Here is a 22871-nt window from a genome sequence, read left to right as displayed (position 1 = left end):
CCTTATAAATAGAATCAAAAGAATCTTATTAAAATAAAGTTACCAGCTCGCTCAATCATATGTGAATGCAGAAAACGCTGTTGGTCGAGCTCCTCACTCAATTGAATTTAACAATTTTTAAATAAAACCCAACAACATTAGATATAAGATAATCATACATATACTCATGCATTAAAAAGAAAATGCCAAAGGGATCTATCCGTCAAATATTTTATATGCTGCCCAGGCTTGATATTTTCTCAAGCGACACGGAGCCTCGGACCAAATGGCCTTTCCTCCTTCATTTCACCATGAAGCTTGAATTTAGGCCTGAGTACTCTTGTCGGCCTCAACCAGGAGTTTGTCATGGCCCATCTTTTGTGGCCCACATTCCGACAAACAGTCAGTCCCCAAGGTCCAATGTCGACTTCCTCTCATTGGGTAGTGTTTGGTTGGGGCTTTTTTTTCCGAAGGGGAGGAGAAGCGAGGGAAAGAAAACATAAGGCAAAGATAATTTATCAGTATACCAAAAAAAAAAAAAAGATAATTTATCACATGATGACTAAATTACCCGTACCATTTCTTGATCTCCCAATTTTACCCTTCCTACTTCGCGCGTTGTTCTCTTCCTCCTGTCATCGTTGCCGCCACTCCTCCTCCAGTAGCAGCGGCCGCCGCCAACTGAACTGTCGCTGTCGATCGTCGCTCCCGCCATCGTCCGTGTGTGCCTCCTCTAGTCGTCCTCGAGACTTCGACCCGGGTGAGCTCCGTCGTCTTCCACGAATCACTTAATGATGAAACTTACCGTGCCGGCTATTTTCTTCATTAGGCATAAAAAAAGTATTGTTTTTATCAGGATAAAATAGCATATAAAATGTCTCAGCATTGAGCTGCTGCCCGCCAACACCTCCACTCTGATTCAAGCGAAATGTAGTTGTTAATTATAAATTAGTTTTGTTCATATGTCATACTTCTATTTTTACTACTCAAACCCTAAATCCCTGTAAGTGATGTATTTTTCCTGTCTGAGAACAGATTAAACAGTCCCAGCTAGCGTGCTTGTGATTTGTGGATGAGAGAGTTGTGAAAAAGAATGGGCGGGTTGAAGGGACTTTTAAAGAAAGGGTTAGGGGAGATGGGCTTCATGGCCGACGGCGGAGTTATCAACTGGTTCCCGGGACACATGGCAGCCGCCACTCATGCTATTCGCCAGCGCCTTAAGGTTGCTGACTTCGTCATCGAAGTTCGAGACGCGCGCATTCCTCTGTCCTCTGCTCATGCCGATCTTCAACCTCAGCTCTCGGGGAAGCGCCGTGTCATTGCACTTAATAAAAAGGACTTGGCCAACCCTAATATCATGCATGTATAACCCTCGTTTTCACCGAACTTTATTTTCAGTTCAACTTTCAATTAGTGTCCTCTCCAGGTAAGGTTAGGCTTAAAAGCCGTTACATGTTCCTTGGATGTTGTCGCGCGGCTACTCGCCGCACGACTTTAGCGTCATATATCTTTCTATGTTGCATCAATATTTCCTTGCTGTGATGTATAAATAGTAAACTTTGATGGTTTCAATTATCTTTTCGGGAGTAATACGATGTTTCTCAACATTCCAAGGCATCATCGACGTGAAGATTGATCATATTTCCAAGCAGAATAGTGAGGAAAAATTTGGTTTTTGGCATTGGAGTGCAACTCCTTTTTTTTTTTTGAACTGAAGAATGCAATTCTTATTACGCTTCTTAGCTTGAATAGAAGCTTGCTTTGTGTGACTACGTGATAAAACTTTTTGCTTGCTTGATGCCAATTTTATGCCTTACCAAAATGTCCTGCTCCTTACTCGATGTATCAGTTCGGGAAAATTTTAGTGACCTTTCATCAGTATCGTTTTCAGGAAATGTATTTTTTTACCATAAAGCGGTTCACCCTCCATTTATGAGTCACGTTGCCATTTGGTTTTGTTGCTGTAGAAATGGATCCACTATTTTGACTCGTGCAAGCAAGATTGTGTTCCTATAAGTGCCCATAGCAAGAGCTCTGTTAAGAAGGTGAGTTGGCATAATTGTTCTGATCATTACATTTCTACCACTGCCTACTGCCCTGTGGATTTCTATCTTTTGAAGGGCGAAAATACTTCTACCGTAATGTGCTCCTTCGTTTTTTTTGATAATTTTCTACTGTAATGTTCTTTAATCCATATAATTATGGGATATGTGATTTTATGTTGACATTGTTCCTGCTGAGCCAAGCCTATCAATTACGTGATAATGAGTGCATAATTTGAAATGCCGGCCTTTCAAGTGTTACCTTTCCCGCTATACATCCAAAAAAAAAAAGAAAAAAGAAAGTCCAATGAGCATGTTCTAAAACACGATTCTGAACAAGTTAGGTCATTTTCATAAAGTTAATATATTTGTACTAATTTATCCCCTGCTCTGATCTTTCTTGTCCGTGCATTGAAGCTTCTTGATCTTGTCGAGTTCAAATTGAAGGAAGTGATTTCCAGGGAACCTACTCTCCTAGTGATGGTGGTTGGTGTTCCAAATGTTGGGAAGTCAGCTTTGATTAATTCAATTCATCAAATTGCACTGTCTCGCTTTCCAGGTAAAAATTTTGCACGGCAATTGAAAGCTTCAATTTTAACGAACGTCAAGCTGTCAGATTTTTTTGTTGTTACTTTTTTGTTCGTAGTTTGGTTAATGGAATGTGCATGGGTGATGTTTTAGTTTGCTTTCATAGTGCAGGAGAAGATGAAGAGAGCTACTGTGGGTCCTCTGCCTGGTGTTACTCAAGATATTGCGGGATACAAGGTCCAGTGATCTGAATGCCATAATTTCTTCCTTTCTTCTTGATTTCCCCATTAATATACTGGCGTTTTGAATTGTTCCGCCATTTGATAAACATGAATTTGTCTAGAACCTGAGAAGTGCTGGCCTTGCATTCCTGTTGGTGGTATGCATTAGATCCTTGTATTTGCCGTGTCCTTTTGGATTTGCTGTAGTTCATCACATCATGTATTAGTATTATTATATTAGTTTTTCTTGTCTCCGTTTCCGTTGCCACAATTTTGAAAAGTCATAATATTGAACCGGTAGAATCTTGACTAGAAGATTATGAGTGAGAGGCAAAGGGGAAATGAGAACTGCTTTGCTTTTGCTAGCTTTGTCAATTCTCTTTTCGATATAATAGTACATTGGCTTTCTCCATCCCTTTCCATCTTTTTGCTTGTTGTTGGTTCTTTTTTTTATTTAAACATCACTTGTGTGTTTGTGCATGCGCATATGTTGGGTTAATGATGCGTATGGACATGTGGTTATACTCTGACCCTGACTTGATGTCCAGATAGCACACCACCCGAGCATATATGTCTTAGACACTCCTGGGGTGCTGGTTCCAAGTATCCCAGACATAGAAACAGGGTTAAAGCTGGCTCTTGCAGGTAGTGTATCCATTAAAATGATCGATCTTAGATTCCTTTCTTAATTTTGTTTTGTAATTTGACGACAAGTTATCTATATGCTAGCAGGATCTGTGAAAGATTCAGTAGTGGGTGAGGAGCGTATTGCTCAGTACTTACTGGCAGTTTTGAATACCCGAGGGACTCCAATTCACTGGAAGCACTTGAATAATAGGAGAATGGAAGGGATTCGATATGAATCTGAGGAAAAGCATGAATACAATTTGAAAAGCCTTAAACGAAAGAGCACAAGTCCACCAAATAAATCTGAAGTGGTTTATATCGAGGTACCATGCCACCTTTTTTTTTTTTTTTTTGAATTTCTCTTGTGGGTAAATGGAATATTCATGTGCACCTTATTTGATTTACTCCAAGCTTCGTCACGCTGCTTTTGAGTGGGATGGATGTTCATTGGTAGCATATGTTTTTTACAGTCATATTGTCTCATCTTTTCTTGTTTTGTGTTGGGAATGTGTCCAAAGTTATTACAATGCCACTTGCATAAAATACTTTCAAATATACAAAAGTTCTCCAAAACACAGCCATTAATGCATTTCATTTTTTCTGGGAGGGTACAATATCAATATTTGAATGACCCAATATCAATAATATTCATGGTCAATCGGCAATTTAGCATGCCTTTTCGATAGGGGTTTGTAGTTAAATGTTTTATTGAAGCTCACTGCCTGCAGCATTATGCTTGTTGGATCATATTCCTTTGACTGCCACTCTTATGTTTGTTATTGTTAATGCATTATAGGATCTTGTAATGGAAGTTCAACGAGCACTATATGTGACGCTAACAGAATTCAAAGGGAACACAGAAGATGAGGGTGACTTGGAAGATCTGATCGAGCAGCAATTTGGGACGTTGCAGAAGGCATTGAAGATACCTCACAAAGCTTCAGAAGCACGTTTAATGGTATCAAAGAAGTTCCTTACTCTGTTTAGAACTGGCAAACTTGGACCTTTCATTCTCGATGACGTTCCTCATGCTTGACCATTCTGCTTTTAGGGGAGGGAGGGATGGAGAGAAGAGGAGGGAGGGAAAAGAAAGGGGGGTTGTGTCCCTGTGTGTTAAAGTTTGGTGGGTCTTAGGCTGAAAATAGAAGTTTGGTTGGTCATTCACCCCACTACCCGGGCCCCCATTTACCACAGTGAGGCCCCAACTCATACGGTTCATGTTTTAGACTCTACTCCATGCATTCCCTGAAAAAATGTCTAAACAGACATGTCTGCAAGTAGTTTGAGTAAATTGATATTTTTTCAGTTAAACCATTTTCCCCCCCAAACCAAAAAGGGCGGTAACTACTTGGCGTGACGTGATTGAACGTTTATTGATGAATAATCAAGAGCTTAACTTCCTTAACCAATCGTACTTAATTCTAATGATTGCTTTGCTTGATTTTTATCACGCATTTTCACTGAGTAATCATCGATATAAAATATTTTTGGCTGCCATAATCTTCAGTATAAGATATAGAAGTTAGCTAGCATATTGCTTACGCATAACGTGACTTATCTTTTCAAGTTCCATACAATACGTTAGAATCCTATTAATTACACATCTGAATCATGTGTTGAATCTTACTTACTTGGTCTTATTTATAAGTTAATTTCAACATATTTCATATAGATTAAGAAAAACATTAAACTTTATTAACTCTTATTTAAAATTTCATAATTTTTCAACTTTATTCCTATTTAATATACAGTATATCTTATATAAACAAAATAAATATAATAATAATTGAAACGTAAAATTATACATCTATTAAAAAAAAATTACTTTGAAGCGGCTCATCACATGATGATAGAGACTACTAACGCTTGTGTGTCCCGACACAGTCTCGTGTCCGGCATCCAATTCCAAAAATTGACGTTGATTAGTTAACAATTCCCAACGACCTCTTTTTTCTTTTTTTGGCTTAATAATGCTTCATCACACACCAGTCAAAAAAGTCTTTAAGTACGCACATTTTTAAAATCAATATTTTTATGGACGAAAATGACGGCCGACCCATAGATTTTGGGAAGATGCTCGTTTTTCTTTTTGGGGGGGGGGGTAGAGATGATAAATAAATGTGCAACAGTGCAAGTGATGGGTGATGGGCATGAGGAGTACAACATTTATTTATATATGGCAGCGGCAGACGAGGGCTTGCATGGTGGAGTAGTGTGCAGTGCAGAGATATAGGAATCAGAAAAGGAGGCGGCAGCCAATATGACGGTGGGCAGTAGGAATTATATCGTGTGGGAAGATCTATCGGTGCGGGTTGCTGATGCTTTTGGAGAAGCCAATAAGAAGAAGAAGGCACTTCTTCATGCAGTCACAGGCTTCGCTCAGTCTGCTCGCCTCTTGGCTCTCTTGGGTCCCTCCGGCTCCGGCAAAACCACCCTCCTCCACTCTCTCGCTGGTCTTTCTCTTCCCCCCCTCCTCTCTCTCCTCTCTGCACATCATTCGTCAACTTTAATTGTGATGTCTCAGATTTATTCTCTCTCTTTTCATTCACCACCAACTTTCTCTTTTATCCCGTTTGCTAATCCTGGGGAAAGGCAAGTTATTTTCCTTCTTCCTTTTGCCCACAAAACATGTTATTTTCACATGACATAAGATTCACGATTTTTTAATTATATCAAGAAATTTTTAAGAAGTGAAGGAAAATGGAGAGCAAAGAATTCGAAGTGGAGAGACTCCGTCTCGCGTCTTATATGACATATGTGTGTTTTGATATTTACTATGTTACCATTAAAATTTAACTACCCCTTATATTTATTAACCAGATTTATTTATTTATTTATTTAGGGCACAAATAATTGTTTCTTGCTCACAAGATTATTTTTTCTATTTTATTCTTGGTATTGCGCCAGACATCATATGTTTCTGTCTGTGTTTGCGTCTCAAATTCATATATGTGCGGATGTGTATATACGGTGGATGATGATTGATGTGTAGGAGATATAATGGTAGCATAATACAATATTCATGGGCTTCATCCATACAGAGGCTTCGCAATCGAACGACGAAGCCATGTGAACGTACAGTGATGGCTGTGCTGTGGTTTTTATGGATGGAGACGGCTGCGTTTTGGGTTTGTTGGGGGATTTAAACAGAAATAAAAGCTTGCCACTGCCGTGCATCATCCTATTAATGCTGGGGACGGACAGATCTATGCATGCATTAACACCGACGCTCCCCCATGCCTGCTCCCCATCATCTCACGTCCCTCTCAAATTAGTTTGTAAAGTACTAGTGTACTACACTACTATTTATTTTTAATTTTATATGATATTTCGGTTTAGTCCCTTCATTTCATAAGAATATTTTTAATCTCTTGCTACTTTCAAATATTAATTTTTGTGCTGATTATTATTATTTAAAAAAAATTTCAGCATTTATATAAGAATATTTTATTAACACTTAAAATTTTAACGTCAATAATTTATTAATAGTGTTAGAGTTAAACAACTAAAAAACATTTTATAAAATTAAGGAATCAAATAAGATTTTATATAAAATTAGAAGACCATGCATGGACATAACTGTGTCTGTGTGCCTGTGGAGCGGTTCCCCAAAAAATTCTTCCTGTTAAACTCCTTTAATAGATTTTTTTTAAAATCATAATATAGTCCTTTAAATTAAGTAGAATTTTTTCCTCTTGTTCTCTCACAAACAGATCCCATAATGCCTTTTAATTTCTATTTCCTCAACGCCATTCTTTCTTTATTCTTCTCTCCTTTTCAATTAATGTTCATTAGCCGTGCTGGTAGTTAATTCGGTAGGCAAACCTGTTTAGAATAACTTATAAACAACTTTTCAATCATAATTTACGAAATACGAAGTAAATATATCAAAGAACTTTTATCTCAATTTACATAAAATATGTTTATAAGTTATTTCAAACATGATGACGAACAGAACTCAAGTTTTGCCCAGTATCCTTTGTCACACTTAGTTAAGTCAAGCCACAAAGTGTAGTTTGCTTGGCCCTTAAAAAAGTGTGTATTTGTTTTCTCTCTCTTTTTTTTAAAATAAATATTGAGTGATTTTATGGGATTTTTAAGTATATTTTATGTAATAAGTTAACTTTATAATAACCACAAATTTTTTTTAAACTTTTAGTGTTGTTTAAAAATTTTAAATCAATCCCATAACTTAATATCATATGTTAAAATATATTTAAAATTTAAGAACTATTTCATTTTAAATCCTAATATCATTTCCATAAAAAAAAATGAAATTTGTTGTAAATTTTATATACTAAAATGATATTTTATTGTCACATGTTGATATTAATCGAACACACTTATTCATATATGCTATCAAGTTTATCAGCTATTTTTTTTAAAATTTATAATAAAAAAAAAACAAAGCTTACTTTAAGTTTTATATCCATATTGACATATATTGATAGTAATATTGACGACATTAGTATAAATGACTATTAGCAATAATATTTATTATAACTAAACATCTAAAAAATTACTTATCAGTAAATCCTGATAATAAGTGAGTAGTTGTCATTTATTGCTCTAAAACTTCTTGCTATTGTAGGCTGCTCTTTTAATATTGATACTTTTTAGTAATTATTTTTAGTAATTCATGGATTTTGGTATATTATTTGTGATTGTGATATGTGAAAGTGTAGGATTTATATTTTGATCGTGTTGATATATCAATTCTTTCCAAGTTTTCTCTCTGAGCCTGAAGTCTTTGTAAATTGGTACTTGGTAAGAAATGAAGGTAGATGATAACATTTGTGGGATGATTAATTATCTCTGGGTAATTTTGTGTAATTTTTCCCTCAATAGCTGTGACTCTGAAGTCTGAATTGATAATTTGAGCGCAGGAACACTTGATGCGAATGCTTCAATGACCGGCAATATTCTAATCAATGGAAAGAAGAGAAAGTGGCATCACAGGGAGATGGTAATCTATTGCGATTCATGTTGTTACGTTATGGAGACAATATATATATGTATTGCTCATGAGAAAAATTAACTAATCAACTGATTTGTAATGGCGTTTTTTTTTTTGTGTGTGTGGAAATTTTAGTCTTATGTTGCTCAAGAAGAGACCTTCCTAGGAACTTTGACGGTGAGAGAAACTCTCACGTACTCTGCGAAGATAAGGTTGATTTCAAAAATGACAAAAGAAGAGATAAGTAAGGTGGTTCAACAGACTATAATGGAAATGGGACTTGAAGATTGTGCTGATAATCATATTGGGAACTGGCACTTGCGAGGAATCAGTAATGGGGAAAAGAAGAGGCTGGCCATTGGCCTCGAGATTCTGACGCAACCTAATGTGTTATTTCTCGATGAGCCTACCACCGGACTTGACAGTGCCTCAGCTTTCTACGTAATCCACTCCCTGAGACAGATAGCTCATGGTGGAAAAATAATCATGTGTTCGATTCACCAACCGAGTAATGAAATCTTTCACCTGTTTGATGATTTGCTTCTGCTCTCAGGTGGAGAAACTGTTTATTTCGGCGAAGCAAAGATGGCTTTAGAGGTATAACTGATTTAAGCAGAACATTGAGATTCCGATGAAATTTGTGGAAATTTGGAGTTCCTGATTATATCCTTGGAACAGTTTTTTGCTAATGCAGGCTTCCCTTGTCCAACTACAAGAAACCCTCCAGATCACTTCCTTCTGTGCGTCAATTTGGACTTTGAATTGATCGTAAGTTTTGGGTCGATAGATTGTTTCTATTTGGAAGTATTTTGTGTCAAGTTTCTGAATGTGAATTGTCATTGACAGGCAACATCATCAAATTCTGCAATGGACTTGAAAACATCAGAGAGTAGAGCGGCCCTTATTCATAGTTACAAAACATCAGAGACAATGGTCAATGCAAGAAGAAAGATTCAAAATCTGATATCTGATGTACGAGATTCTTATTTTGTTTGCAGAAAATTATATTTGACTTCTCGGATCAATTAATGAATTTTAAAATTTAATAAAACACCCATAAACTTTAGAATGTAATTGAACATTCCTCTGGAACAGTGGTTGGTGAATAATATTAAGAAAATGCTCTTATCTTTTTAAGTTTAATAGTGTTTGAATACACTTTAAAGTTCACGTGATACCTTTGAAGTTAGGCCTTAGTTGAAGGTATTAAATGCAGTTTTTCCACGTATTGCTATACATGAGCATATATGCTGTCGACATGTGACAGATAAATGTATTCTGCGATGCTTAATTTGTTTAAGTATTAATCACTTAGAATTGTGTACTCGAATGGGCTCTCTCCGGAGTAAAACCCTGCTATAGGTCTGGGGGGAGGCAATTGATGGAAAACCTCAATTAGGTGAATGAGAAAAGTGATGAGTTTGCAAACTGTTACAGTCGCAGGAAGAAACGGTGATTGAGTCCGACATGAGAACAAGCACTAGCACTTGGTGGAAGCAGCTCTGCACATTGACCCGACGATCCTTCCTGAACATGACTAGGGACATGGGCTATTACTGGCTTAGGATTATTTTCTACTTAATGGTCTCAATCAGTGTTGGAACCCAGTTTTATCATATTGGTACACACAACACCTCAATCTTAGCCAGAGGAAAGTGCATATCATTCATCTACGGCTTCATGATTTGTTTATCATGTGGAGGATTGCCATTTTTCATTGAAGAATTGAAGGTAAATTAAGAACTTATCCTTTGGTTTCTGTACAGTAGCTACTTAAAAATCATACTGAAATACTCTTTTATGCAATATTTAACGAAATTTAGGTGTTCTACGGTGAAAGGTCCAAAGGACATTACGGGGAGGCTGAGTTTGTATTGTCAACCTCATATCCTCGTTCCCTTTCCTCGTTCTTACATCGCTCTTATCTGGCACGATCATATACTACATGGTGCAGTTTCATCCAGGCTTGACTCATTATGCATTCTTCTGCATCAACTTGTTCTGCTGCTTATCAGTTGTTGAGGGATGCATTATGGTTGTTGCTTCAATGGTTCCCAATGTCCTAATGGGTATAGGAATAGGAACTGGTGTAATAGTAAGCAAACCACTTTCTCTGCTCCTGTCAAACTTATCATCGTTGTACGTAGACATGTCATCTACAAATCTTATGGAAAAACAAATACCTAACATACATATTTATTCCTATCTGTTTTCAAAAGTTTGATCTCTTTAATTGGTGGTGGTTGCAGGTCTTTATGATGATGTCTTCCCAAATCTTTAGACCACTTCCTGATATTCCTAAGTTCTTTTGGCGCTATCCTATGTCCTACCTCAGTTTTGCAACCTGGGCTGTACAGGTTCATTATATCATAGTCCAAACTCCAAAGTTACTGAAATTTTATCATCATTAGACCTATTAAACCAAACCAAATACAATAACGCTGCTCATACACCGAAACTGGGATGAACACTGCTTTATATATGGCTGCATCTTGGCTTGAAACAATAGAGTACAAGTGAACTTCCTTCGTGTTTCGGAGTGCAGGGACAGTACAAGAATGACATGGTGGGGCTAGAGTTTGATGCTCTGCTGCCTGGTGAGTCAAGAGTGAAGGGAGAGCAAATCCTAAAGACAATATTTGGGGTTCCATTGGATCATGGCAAGTGGTGGGACTTAACAGCGCTGCTTTCATTACTATTACTTCATCGAACGCTCCTCTTTGTTGTCCTTAAGTACAACAATAGGCCCAAAATATGCATGCTGTGGTATTACGCAAAGGCATTTGCCGGAAGATTTTCACCAACTAAAAAGCCATCGCTCTCTTCCAAGAAGCAACTTGCTCCTCGGCCATTATCTTCTCAAGAGGGTCTCATGTCTCCGAATTTTACAATTTGATGCTTCTGGGTATATATTGCAGTGATGCAAATTCAAACGGTTATTCTCTGTGTCTTTAGGATGGGGCAGAGTGCCTACGTATGTGTTATATCTCTCCATGATTTGTAATTCCTGGTACTTTGTGTTGTATTATACTATCTCCTGTTTTATCTACAAGACCTTATTCGTAGATTATCTATTTTTGGCTCACGTTTTTCTTAGCTTCCTCTATACTTCCTTATTTTCTCCCCAAGCCCTAGACCCACTATCCATTTATTTTTCTTTTTCCTTATATTCTTTCTTTTTTTTTTTCCCCCCAAAACCCTACCAAAACTTTACAATAAACACTTAAAAAATATGGACCCATCTATTACTTGAATCCCATTTGCCCGTGCAATTAATTGTTTGGGAATGACATTTGGAGCAAAAGGGGTGTGACTATCCTACCTTAAAAAAAAAAGTGGAAAACCTTTTGAGCAAAATGTTACAAGGATTTTTTTCCCCTTCAGATCAAAATGAAAGGCAGTAAGTTGATGGGACTTAGGAGGTGTTTGGATAGTACTAGAAGTGCTTCTAAAAAGCACTGTTTCACAAATCTAGATAAACTCTTTCACATATTTATTTCGTATATCGTAAAAATATTTTTAAAATTATAGTTTTGATTCCATCCAAACACCTTTTTAATAAAGGTAACAATCTCAATTGTAATAATGCACATCAAAATGATTATGTCAGATGCCGATATTAAGATTTTCTGAAGGACTTGATAGGGAGTTTATCGGAGCAGGGTTGGCAGTCAGTGTATCGAATATTAAAAAAATTGGGGCCCAGAAATTCTTAGCCAAACAAATTTTAACAATTTAGAATTTATATGTAGAAAATTATTATCTTTTATTCAATTTGCCCTTACGTTCCATTTCACAAAATAAACGAGGGTTGAAAGTTTCCACGCCACTTCCGTCAATTCATCTGTTCTTGATCAAATAGATGGAACCTGTACTAGCCTTAAATGCAACAACCTTTTCATTTGATTAGCAGAAGAAGAAAAAAAGGCTTTTCATTTGAAAGGTGAGGTACATAATTATTCCCTTCTCCACGAGCAAGAAGTCAGATAATGGGGCCTTCTTCGTACCTTGGTAATTAATATTAGCATAGTCTCCTCACTGGTGACATTTGGTACTTCGTAGCATGCGGAATAACGTGGAAACATGCATAAATACGAATGTTTGATAATGGTTTCCTTCTTTTTATCATCGTAACAAGTCACTTTCTAGCAAAAATGAATGGTCTTTGTTATAAGTTAATTTAAAATTATTGATTATAAGAGAGAACGTAACACGAATATAAAATTTTTTTATTTAATTATTGATAAAATAAAAATTTTATTTTAATTTTATATAAAATCAATAATTTATGATTTAACCACTTTTTAAATTTTGATAAGAGAGGCAGAAGTATCTTTCAATACAACCGAAATCACATCATTCTTTGCTGGCGATCATGATGGGACATGGGTTTGTTTTAATACTTGAAAATGTTTTCACTCACTCGTGATCACAACAGACCCGTCCCGATTTCCTCTTGATAATGAACAGTAAGGGGATAAAAAAATTGTCCCCCATTTCATCCTGTCCCGATATTGTCCCGGTCCCGCTAAGGATCGGGACGTCCCAATATAGTTTTTTAAAAATATTTTTTCAGTTGTTGGGCCTGTTGTAATAAAATTTGATTTTTTTAATTGTAGTTTTTTGGGCTTAGTCCTTGTAAAAACATCTTTTTTTTTATTTCTTTGGGCACCCTTAAATAAAAGTTTAAAATATTACATATAATAGTCATTAAAAACTCTAAATAAAAGCTTTTAACACAATAAAAGCTTACCGAGAATTCTAATCATCAATAGTCTCAAATCATCAACAAATATAAAAATTCTAAATAAATGGATCCATAATTCTATACAATAGTCTTAAATCTTAAAAAAAAATGAAAAAAATGAAATTATATAAATATGATAAAAAATTAAAAAAAGTACCAAAACAAGACAACCCCATCCTATCCTGGTTCCTTTTTTGTCCCGTTCTGAAAATTTTTTCAATCGGGCCCATCCTATCCTAATAAGACCAGGACTAGAATGGGTCGACCGAGACCTAATAAATGGAATGGGAGGATAAGAAGAAATGGATTGCCAAAGATGCTTTCAATTACACACGCTATTTAGTTAGGTGTTTATATATATTTCTTTTATTTTATTCTACGGTTGATATAAATCATATATATTATTTACAATAATAAAGTAACATTCAATTAGTAGCATCAATAAAATTTAATAAGAGAGAATTAACTAATTTATCATTATAATTTCACTGAATTGCCAATTAAATTTCTAGATATTAAAAACGGGCAAAGTGTCTCCGCTTACTTTTCTTTTCATTTTCATTCACTTCTTATTTCAGCCATAAGATTAAGATTTTAACGGTTTAGATTCCATATTTATAAAACTATAAATAAAATATTAAAATTTTAAAAATAAATAAATAAAATAAAATAAAACTACTAAGTTTTAATATGTATAATTCAAAACAATAATAAAAAATACTTTATAAAATTATTTTTAAAAATATGAAATCTAGACTACTAAATTTTTATTCTTAATATTTTAACAGTTGAGATAGGATGTGTATAGAAATAAAGAGGAAGAGAAGTGAGGAGATTTGCCCATTAAAAACTTACAACTTAGTCCTCTAATTTACAAAATTTCAGACCCAGTGCCTAGCTCATCCAATCCAACTCAATTTTAACTTGAAACCATGTTCGTTCGTTCACAAGGCATTGAAAAGCTACACTACCAACCAATTGCCAAATCACCCTCGTTTCAAACACCCCAACCCGACCATGTAACCCCGAAAGTAACGAGTTTCTGCGCAGCAACAGAAGAATCAAATACAATAAATGAGCATGTCTCCTATCTCGATACATATCCAATGCCAAAATGTTCAATCACACTCCCGAAAATAACACTATGTTGTGTGGCCCTGCCGACGGAAGAATCATCCTCAATATACACTTGATGCTGTCAGCAGTCCCAAATCTGCAGCACAATACATCCATAACCGACCAACTCAGCTTTTAATATCGATGCGTGGTATAGAATCGCAGTAGATATTGACGCGTTTTCTCCCATGAATATAATATCAATCTCGTTATTCTCCCCCTAATAAAAGAAGAATAACAACGGAAGGGTGTGTTTGGATGAAACCAAACCGTGGTTTAAAAAAATGATTCTGAAGAATAGATTTTGGGAAGAATAGATTTTAGAAAAATATATTTTATGAAAAAGTGGTTTTGAGAAGTGAGAGTGTTTGGATAGTTGTTATCAGAAACATTTTTATATATACAAATTACTAAAAAAACATAAGTTAATATGATAATTACAGGAAAAATAGATTTTATGATATATTTTAATTTGAAGAATAAAATTGTTAATAATATATTTTTTTATTAACATAATTAATAATACATAAGATAATATAATTAATAAATAATTAATATGTATATATATTTATAAAATATAAGATTAAATATGTTTATAAAAAAATAACAAGATACATATCCTATAAGCTCTCACACTCTTTTTTTTTTTTTTCAAAAGCAAAAATTTTTTACTTTTTCCAAAACCATGGTTTTGGTTTTTGGGTGGGTGTTTGGGTGATTTATTCCCCAAACCATGGTTTGGGGTGTCATCCAAACACAGCCTAAACCAGACTAGATATTAACTGTGACTACGATCATCCTTGTATTTCATGGATCAATCGGAAGAATCTTGGTCATTCATTGCTTAATCTGAAGAATTAGAAGAGGGGAAGAGGAGAAGATTGCGATCAGAATAGTGACTTCGCTATTCTCATGCCTCCGATCGGATTTGCAAGGTGTCCGATCGATTTCTCCTCCGCCGCAAGTTCATGTTTCTCTTCGTCTCCAAAAAGAAGATCTGTCGTGATAGAAGCCAAATCCGTCGCAAGGTCGTGCTTCACTTCGTCTCCACACCAGCGGCATCTTACGTAATACGTCTTGCTCTAGATAACACACGTTCAAGGTTCAACTGTTCAGGGGTTGTAGGGTCGGGCTTGGGTTGAAACGTGGGTCGGGTATGATGGAGATGATGGGATTGCAGGTTCAACTAGCAAGTTAGAACTACAAAGATTTTACAGAGACTGAGTTATATTTAAGGCATATTTTTTATATTTATTATGTTAAGTGTTCTAATATGTTCTAATTTTTTTTTAATATGAGTTCATAAGTAAATATTATTAAATATTAATATTTTAAAAATAATATATATAATCATATGTGATTAAAAAACTATGCATAAACTTAATACAAATATTGTTTATCCTAGAAGAGAAGCCGATTAAAATTCAGTGAAATTATGGACGAATCAATTAATTTAACTTTTGATAAAGTATTAAGAAAGTTGAGTAATAAAGATTATAATTAAACATTTTATCTTTTTTGTATTTTGTACTGACATATTGATTTATGTTTCATATTCTTCCCCCCTTCTTCTCTCTCTCTGGTGGTCAAACTTTGCAAAATACTACCTCCGTTCTTTAATATAAAACCCTGTTTAATTTTTATTTTTATCTTAAATATAAGATTCCAATCTACTTTGTCTATCATATTTATACATTTTTTTTTCAAAATAACCCTTCTAATAATGATAGTTTTAGTCAATATACTTGATTAGTAAGAATATTTTAAGAAAAACACCTTTTTAGGACAAATAACTAACTCAACTTACTTTCTTAATCTCCTCAAATTAGTCAACTGGCTTTTATAATTAGGACCGGAAATAGTAGCTATAATGAATAATTTAAAAAGAAATAGAGACTCGTACATTTGCCCTCACAATTCTTGCGCAATGATATCAAGAACAAAATATGTGATTATCCTATACAAAATTAAAAGTATAAAAAGAACCAAGATTCCTACATTTAGTATCCGACAGTACCTCTAATAGGATTACCTCTAATAGAAGAATACCTATATTTTAGCCAAAAAAATAAAATAAAATAAAAAGAAAAGAAAACCTTCCAGCATCAACAAAAATGGTTATATGGACTTGATAAGAATTTAACTTCATAAATGTACCTGTACGAAGCATACCAAGTATATAAGAGAAATTGTCTCGTAAAATATTAAAAATTTTCTTTAAAGTGATTTTATGGTTTGCCAAACAACCAGTCAATACGACACTGCCGCGAGAAAACTAGATTCATGGGGCAGTTCCCCAATCAAGTTTGTCAAGAAAATACAAAGATGAGAATAGTAAAAGCCGAACAAGGCCCATTTAGCTTCAGGTAACTCATATTGAAACTTGAAAACGGGGATTTAGGGTACGGGAAGTTTGTGGCCACTAGCGGCTCAAATCCAATTCAACCAGAAGTAGAACCCACAAAAAAAAATTGCATTTCACCAGAGGAAAAAAACAATTGCAACTCTGCATGTACAAGTACAATCAAAGAAGTTGGTAATTAGTAAAAGGAACAATAGTCAAAATTGACAGCATTACCCAACCGGCCATTTTCTTAAAAGAGAACAAAATTAAATCAAAACCTTGAACGTTTGAAATACATCATTTATTTTCTTCAATGAAATCTCTATACTCCCGCTTCATTTTGACTCCTGAAACGGTCCTGCAAAATGCAATTAGCAGCAACAAAACATAACCATTAAGCAAGCATATATTCGACACCGGCCAATTGGTTAATACAGACATTGACGGCACCAAGCATACTTAGAAGTCTCCCCCACGTCTACCATTTTTCTTTCACATTGCATAGATGGATGTTAAATAAAGATGTTTAATATGTACCTAAGCATCTCCTTGTTTTTGAAAAACTGCACACATGGTGTACCCATAATACCAGCAGCTTCCGCTATTTCTGGGTCTTCTTCTATATCAATTTCGACAAAATGAACCTCCTGATCAAATTCATCAATCACCTGCCACAGGAAATTAGGAATGTAAAGTGACTTATCATAACTCTCCATTTTCTATGTATACTTTATGCTTTAAGCTTTTGGATATCGACAATTACTAATGTATTAGTGAAAGTTTGTAACAAGCAACAAGACCTTGCTACTTTCAAGTTGAGCACTTAAGAAGTTGATGGTAGTATACTAAAATGCACTATTCTCAATCACAAGTACAAAATAGCTGAGCAAATACTGAGAACACTGGAACATTTTGGTATTATTATTCTCCTAACCTCTAAAGGGAGAATCTTTGCACTAGAAGTTGAACTCTGTTAAATTAACACCATCATTGCATGGGTGCAATTTGGAAATACAGAAAGGTCTGAGCCATAGACAATATTCAACAACATATAGTATGTATTTTTATCCTTCACATCCATTCCTAGCATGTAAATAACTGCATAAACATCATGTCAGAGGCTTATAGTAATGACTAATATTATGACCTGTTAGGATCAGAAATAACCCTGAGAATCACATACCTTGCTAAGAATTGGCTTCAAAGTCCTACACGGACCACACGTTGGTGCTGTATATAGTACACATATAAGCCTTGGACTTTCATGGTACAGTTTCCGTAGGGCGTACTGTGAAGACAAATTAAAATGGAAAGAATAAATATATAATACAAACTCAGGAACTAGATAAGAAAATGAATTGATTGAACACAACAAAAGCTAGAACTCAATCCCATTAGCATAAGCACCGGGCAAGCAAGCATATACCTGTCCCTTGTGTTTTGTAAGTGTGATGTCAAAGCCCTCTTGAACGTCTCTGTCCGTGAGTTCTTTCTTGACCTCTTCAGTTTTGGGCTGTTAAAAGTATAGAGGAAGGCATTTTGTATAATTACGGCATGAATTAACTGATTTTACGTATGCCTAAAAATGTTATGTCCCTTACAATACTGAGAATGGCTTTAACAGTCCTTTTTAATTCTTCAAGTCATAGAACATTCAGAGTTTAAAACCAAATCCCTCTTTGAAAAAAGGTAGATGCCTGTCTAGGGCTTACAGGTGTATATAGCATACAGGGTGATTAGATACCTGGAGCTTATCATCAAGTGCTAAATTTCTGAAGGACATTAAGCGCACATGAAGTTGAAGTTAAATACCTGATGGAACTCTATAAGAAGATCTTTGCTCACAAGATATCTCTCAGCAGATAAAGCAGCAATACATCCAGATCCAGCAGCAGTAACGGCCTGCCTCCATTCGTGGTCCTACATGATCAAAACATGAGATGAATTTAGTAATTTTACTTCCTCATAAATTTGCATATTCATATGCTCAATATTTTTGCCAAAATTTCACAATATATTGTATTCATACCTAATATACAAAAATATAGGAAGCCACACTGTTCACAAACATGAACAGTGAAGCTCATCTGAAATTTTAAGAAAAGCAAAACCAAATGGTCTAGTTTAAGGATAAAAGATCAAATTCTAGCCAGTTGCAAGGATGTCTTATAAGTAGATTACCGAGAACAAATCTGCACTTCAAAATACATCCCATTTGATATTCTCAGAAGATCATAAGCAGAGGACAAAACAAACAAAGAGTGTTAAAAAAAACTTAAGACATAATGTAAGCAAAGAACTTGGTAAAATGTTGTTCTCCTCATGCTCCAGGCCTCCAGCTATTCCTTTAGAGATTCAACTAATATCTTTGAGTTAATATTAAACAATAAGCTCTTTCAAATAAAATATTAATCTGCTTACCTGCACGTCTCCAGCAGCAAATACACCTTCCACTGAAGTTTTTGCAGTACCCTCCTCAACTACTATATAACCAGAGTGGTCTAGCTCAACTTGGCCTTGCAATAGTTGGCTATTTGGCGAATGACCTATGCCATAAAATAGCCCTTTTGCCTCGAGCACAGATTCCTCCCCAGTATTAGCCTTTCGAATTAAAATACCAGACATCTGTCCTTTAGCATCGCTCACAATATCCACAGCCTCTGTATTGAAGTGCACGGTGACATTGGGATTGTTGTACACTCTGAAACATGCGTGATAATTAACCTGTTAAACAAAGATTAAGGGAGTTGAAAACTCATACCAATTATTTATTAGTATATAATCCACCATCATCAAAGAATCCCAAAAGGTAACTTTAAATCAACACATAATGGCAAGTAAAAGACAATAAAATAAGAAACAAAATACAATATGAGTTTTGTTTCATGTTATAATCATTTACTATGTCAAACATAACATTTTTCTACAACCACTTGTCTATGGTACAATGCATGTACCTTAGTGTAATTGTCTGTTGTTGGGCATGCGAAGAAAGTGAAATCAATACTCCCTCCGTTCCTTATTATAAGAGACAAATAACTAAATTACGTTGATCAAAAAATTAGTTAAAATTAGTTGAGGACAATTAATGTGTAAAAAGTATAATATATTTTCCAACAATGCCCCTATTAATAAGAAGAGAGAGTATGAGAGAGAACAATTAAATTATTAAAGGAAAGAGAAGTGGGAGGGAGAGAGAGTATGAGTTGGAGACAAAATAAATAGGGGTAAAATAAGAAATCAATACAAAAAAATAGAGACAACTTTTAAGTGTCTCTTATATATAGGAGCATGCCATAAGCATCAAATGTCTCTTATAATAAGGAACAGAGGGAGTATCTTATAAGCAAAAAGTGGATGGTGAATCATGCTTGGGATCAAACAAGGAAGTAGGATTTAAGAATCAGAACCAAACCAAAATCTAAGAAACGAATAATTATAAGAAACTTGAACAAGTTCACCTCAAGGTTTACAGGTAATTAAAAACCTTCAACATATGGCCATCATGCATTTGAGGGAAAAAATTCAATGATAACAGTACAAACAGAATAAATGGCAAATTACTTAATAAGTAACATATTCATTACTCATTGATTGCATTGCAGCTGTAAAGTTTGACATTCCTTAACAACTAGTAAGTACCAGATGTTGGGACGTAATCATCAGACCCACCTATCTTGCATTGCTTTAGAAGCCCTTAGTTGGTCCCCACGTACAAGCAAGTGAACATGACGAGCATATTTAGTCAAGTATAATGCTTCCTCAGTAGCCGTATCTCCACCTCCAACAACAGCAAGAACTTGGCCTTTAAAGAGAGGTGATGCTCCATCACAAATAGCACAAGCACTGATTCCCCGGCTCCAAAATTCATCTTCTCGGGGCAGCCTAAGTCTTTTTGCAGTAGCTCCGGTAGCAACAATGATAGTATGGCATTTAATCTGAAACACACACACACACACACACACAAATATTTAATCAATAACAGCTAATAAACTGCACCAACAACTAGCCTTCCAAAGAACAGGAGAATTTAAAATCTAAAAATACTTATCACCAAGTATGTACACAAAAGTGTTGTTTTCACTCATTCAAAGAAGAGCAACACAAAGCAGATACAAAGAGCTAGTTAAACAAAAATATCACCTTGCGTTCACTACTTTGTACGGTAAAAGGACGGCTTTTTACATCAATCACTTCAACATCTTCTTGAAACAGTTCCGCTCCCCATCGCTCAGCTTGACGCCGCATCCTAGATAGTAGATAGGTAGAAAATATGTGAATTCCAAGATTGACTAAATTTCAATATAACATGGGTTATGGCAAGTTCCTTTTCTTTTTCATATACCTGTCCATCAGATCAGGACCACTTATCCCATCTGGAAATCCCGGAAAATTCTCTACCTCAGTTGTAGTCATCAACTGACCCCCAGGAACACCACCCACTTGGTACCCCTCAAACACTACAGGCTTCAAGTTGGCACGTGCTGTATATATTGCTGCTGTATATCCTGCAGGGCCTGAACCTATAATTACTACATTCTCAAGACCTTTTCCTGTGAGAAGAAGAAAAAACACAAGAAGTCAACTTTAACTTTGCCTTTCCTAAAAAGAATAAAATGAAAGATCAATGACACGATTTACATTATTATGATATATAATAAATCTGAATCTGAATTGACAAATCCGTAATTTTTTCTCATAAGGGCATCAGTGTTTGAATCAGCAGGTACTTCAAACTTCTATGCAATGCTATAACAGAAACATACGCCAGAAATTTAACCCTATCCCTGAGGTAAGAACACTGGATTGTCCATTAACACAAGGAAGAAACATAAACCATAAAATTGCCCCTAGAAAGGTGAAGCCATGATAACGTCATGGCATGCGTTCAATAATCAGTATAAAAAAAAGGCTGAAATTCAACACAAAATCTGTCCAACACACAGCAAACCATAATCATCTTTTAAACTCCGAAAATTTTATAACTTCGTCTTAAAAAATCATTTTCAAAACCATTTTAACTAATTCCACCACATCTGTCCCTTAAATTAATTTGGAGTTCATGTCTAATGTTGTTTGATAAGTAAAGAGTGTCAGGCAACCAGGATTTGATTAGCATTCCGATGTGTATTCCAATTCGAAAATTTTCATTAACTCCCCAACAAATAAATCAAGTGGCTGCGTGGGTCGCTCAAAAGTCAAGTTACCATGACACTAACAAGCACTCTCATTCTTCTGTAGGCAATTTTACAAGATGCTTCGACCCTTCTTCCCATCGAAATAAATACAGCATCAGACTTAATTCTCCCAAACCGATAATTGCAAATGTAAGCCGAGACTTCAAATAAAAATAGGCATATCTTTTCTCCAAAGCCGCACTACACAAGTCAATGAAAAGAACGTGAACCGAACCCATCCATTGAACACAACGCCCTCACTTGCCGCAAATTATTGTCCCTTTCACCAGGACTCCCACTCCAACCACTCAGACATCAAACAAGGAAGCACAGTATGAAGACCGGGCAAGCATGGAAGTAAATGCCAAACCTGGTGAGAGAGATTCGTCCGCGGACGACGCTTGTACACTGAGCAGGGAGGAACGGGTTCTAAGAGAGTTAACCCGGAGAAGCCGTCGCCTCGCCGGCCACGTCCTGAGAAAGATGATACCGTGCAACGGAGGAAGTGCGCTGGAGGAATGGGTGGCCATGGTGACTCGGTGAGTCGGAACGGTTCCGACTCCGAGTCCTATCGTCGCAGCAGACATTGCCTGCTTCCGGACCATACAATGGGAGACTGCAATCAGACTTGCTGGGTTAGACGGCCATTTATCAAGACAAAAAGTCAGACAACCTGCAGTCATTTTGCCACCTGTTCTCTTCGATTTCTGTCCTTTTCTTTTCCCCCTTTTTCTTTTCTCTCTCTCTTTTTAAATAAATTAATCTGTATACTAACCCACACTAATAACTCGTCATGCGGTAGTAGTAATAATTAATCGCTATCAATACTTGCAAGTAGATTGGTAGATTGTTTGAAACTCGCCCAGCAATTCACAAATTTGTTTTAAGATCATAAAAAATTTTCAAGGGAGGGAAAATTTTGATTAAAAAAAGTTTTTTTTACCTTAATTAAAAAAATTTGAAGAATACAATTTTTTTAAAAGAAATCCTATTTATTTACTAAAATTTTAAATAAAATAAAATTTGACCAATCAACAAAACATTTCCACACTAATTATGAATTTTTTGTTATTACTGGAAATTGGCTGTCGGGTTGGCCCATGCTAATTTGGGCTTTGGATCTGTAACTGGGC

At 35.6% G+C, this 22871-nt stretch overlaps 2 protein-coding genes and 1 pseudogene across 2 annotated transcripts; 2 read left to right on the top strand and 1 right to left on the bottom strand.

Moving 5' to 3' along the window:
• Window positions 1–523: 523 nt before the first annotated feature.
• LOC114724460 (short integuments 2, mitochondrial) lies at window positions 524–4806 on the top strand. The gene is made up of 8 exons (XM_028910813.1): window positions 524–739; window positions 1015–1342; window positions 1947–2024; window positions 2439–2580; window positions 2716–2786; window positions 3319–3415; window positions 3503–3720; window positions 4194–4806. Exons 2-8 carry the CDS (start codon window positions 1073–1075, stop codon window positions 4431–4433), a joined length of 1116 nt encoding a protein of 371 aa, XP_028766646.1. The 5' UTR covers window positions 524–739; window positions 1015–1072; the 3' UTR covers window positions 4434–4806.
• Window positions 4807–5557: 751 nt separating this feature from the next.
• On the top strand, window positions 5558–11439 carry LOC114724494 (ABC transporter G family member 15-like; annotated as a pseudogene).
• A 5228-nt stretch (window positions 11440–16667) lies between these two features.
• LOC114724495 (thioredoxin reductase NTRC) lies at window positions 16668–22370 on the bottom strand. Its single transcript, XM_028910848.1, has 10 exons — window positions 22109–22370; window positions 20907–21114; window positions 20705–20810; window positions 20234–20499; window positions 18983–19262; window positions 18374–18481; window positions 17988–18074; window positions 17745–17849; window positions 17099–17229; window positions 16668–16919 (listed from the first exon to the last, which is right to left on the bottom strand). Exons 1-10 carry the CDS (start codon window positions 22341–22343, stop codon window positions 16859–16861), a joined length of 1587 nt encoding a protein of 528 aa, XP_028766681.1. The 5' UTR covers window positions 22344–22370; the 3' UTR covers window positions 16668–16858.
• Window positions 22371–22871: the final 501 nt, after the last annotated feature.

The sequence above is a fragment of the Neltuma alba genome, unplaced genomic scaffold (assembly GCF_004799145.2).
Source record: "Neltuma alba isolate B1F8T4 unplaced genomic scaffold, ASM479914v2 tig00012190_pilon, whole genome shotgun sequence".
Classification (NCBI taxonomy): domain Eukaryota; kingdom Viridiplantae; phylum Streptophyta; class Magnoliopsida; order Fabales; family Fabaceae; genus Neltuma; species Neltuma alba.
Note: the sequence above shows the minus strand (reverse complement) of the source record. Positions and strands in the feature narration are given on the sequence as shown.

Excerpts from the sequence above, each read along its gene's own strand:
- LOC114724460 (XM_028910813.1), top strand. The coding sequence starts at position 1,073 with ATGGGCGGGTTGAAGGGACTTTTAAAGAAAGGGTTAGGGGAGATGGGC. Across the intron at positions 1,343-1,946 it reads CCAACCCTAATATCATGCAT|AAATGGATCCACTATTTTGA; the intron begins GTATAACCCTCG and ends TTGTTGCTGTAG. Across the intron at positions 2,581-2,715 it reads TGCACTGTCTCGCTTTCCAG|TGCAGGAGAAGATGAAGAGA; the intron begins GTAAAAATTTTG and ends TTGCTTTCATAG.
- LOC114724495 (XM_028910848.1), bottom strand. The coding sequence starts at position 22,343 with ATGGTCCGGAAGCAGGCAATGTCTGCTGCGACGATAGGACTCGGAGTC. Across the intron at positions 18,482-18,982 it reads TTGCTGCTGGAGACGTGCAG|GACCACGAATGGAGGCAGGC; the intron begins GTAAGCAGATTA and ends TTGATCATGTAG. Across the intron at positions 17,850-17,987 it reads TTACAAAACACAAGGGACAG|TACGCCCTACGGAAACTGTA; the intron begins GTATATGCTTGC and ends TTGTCTTCACAG.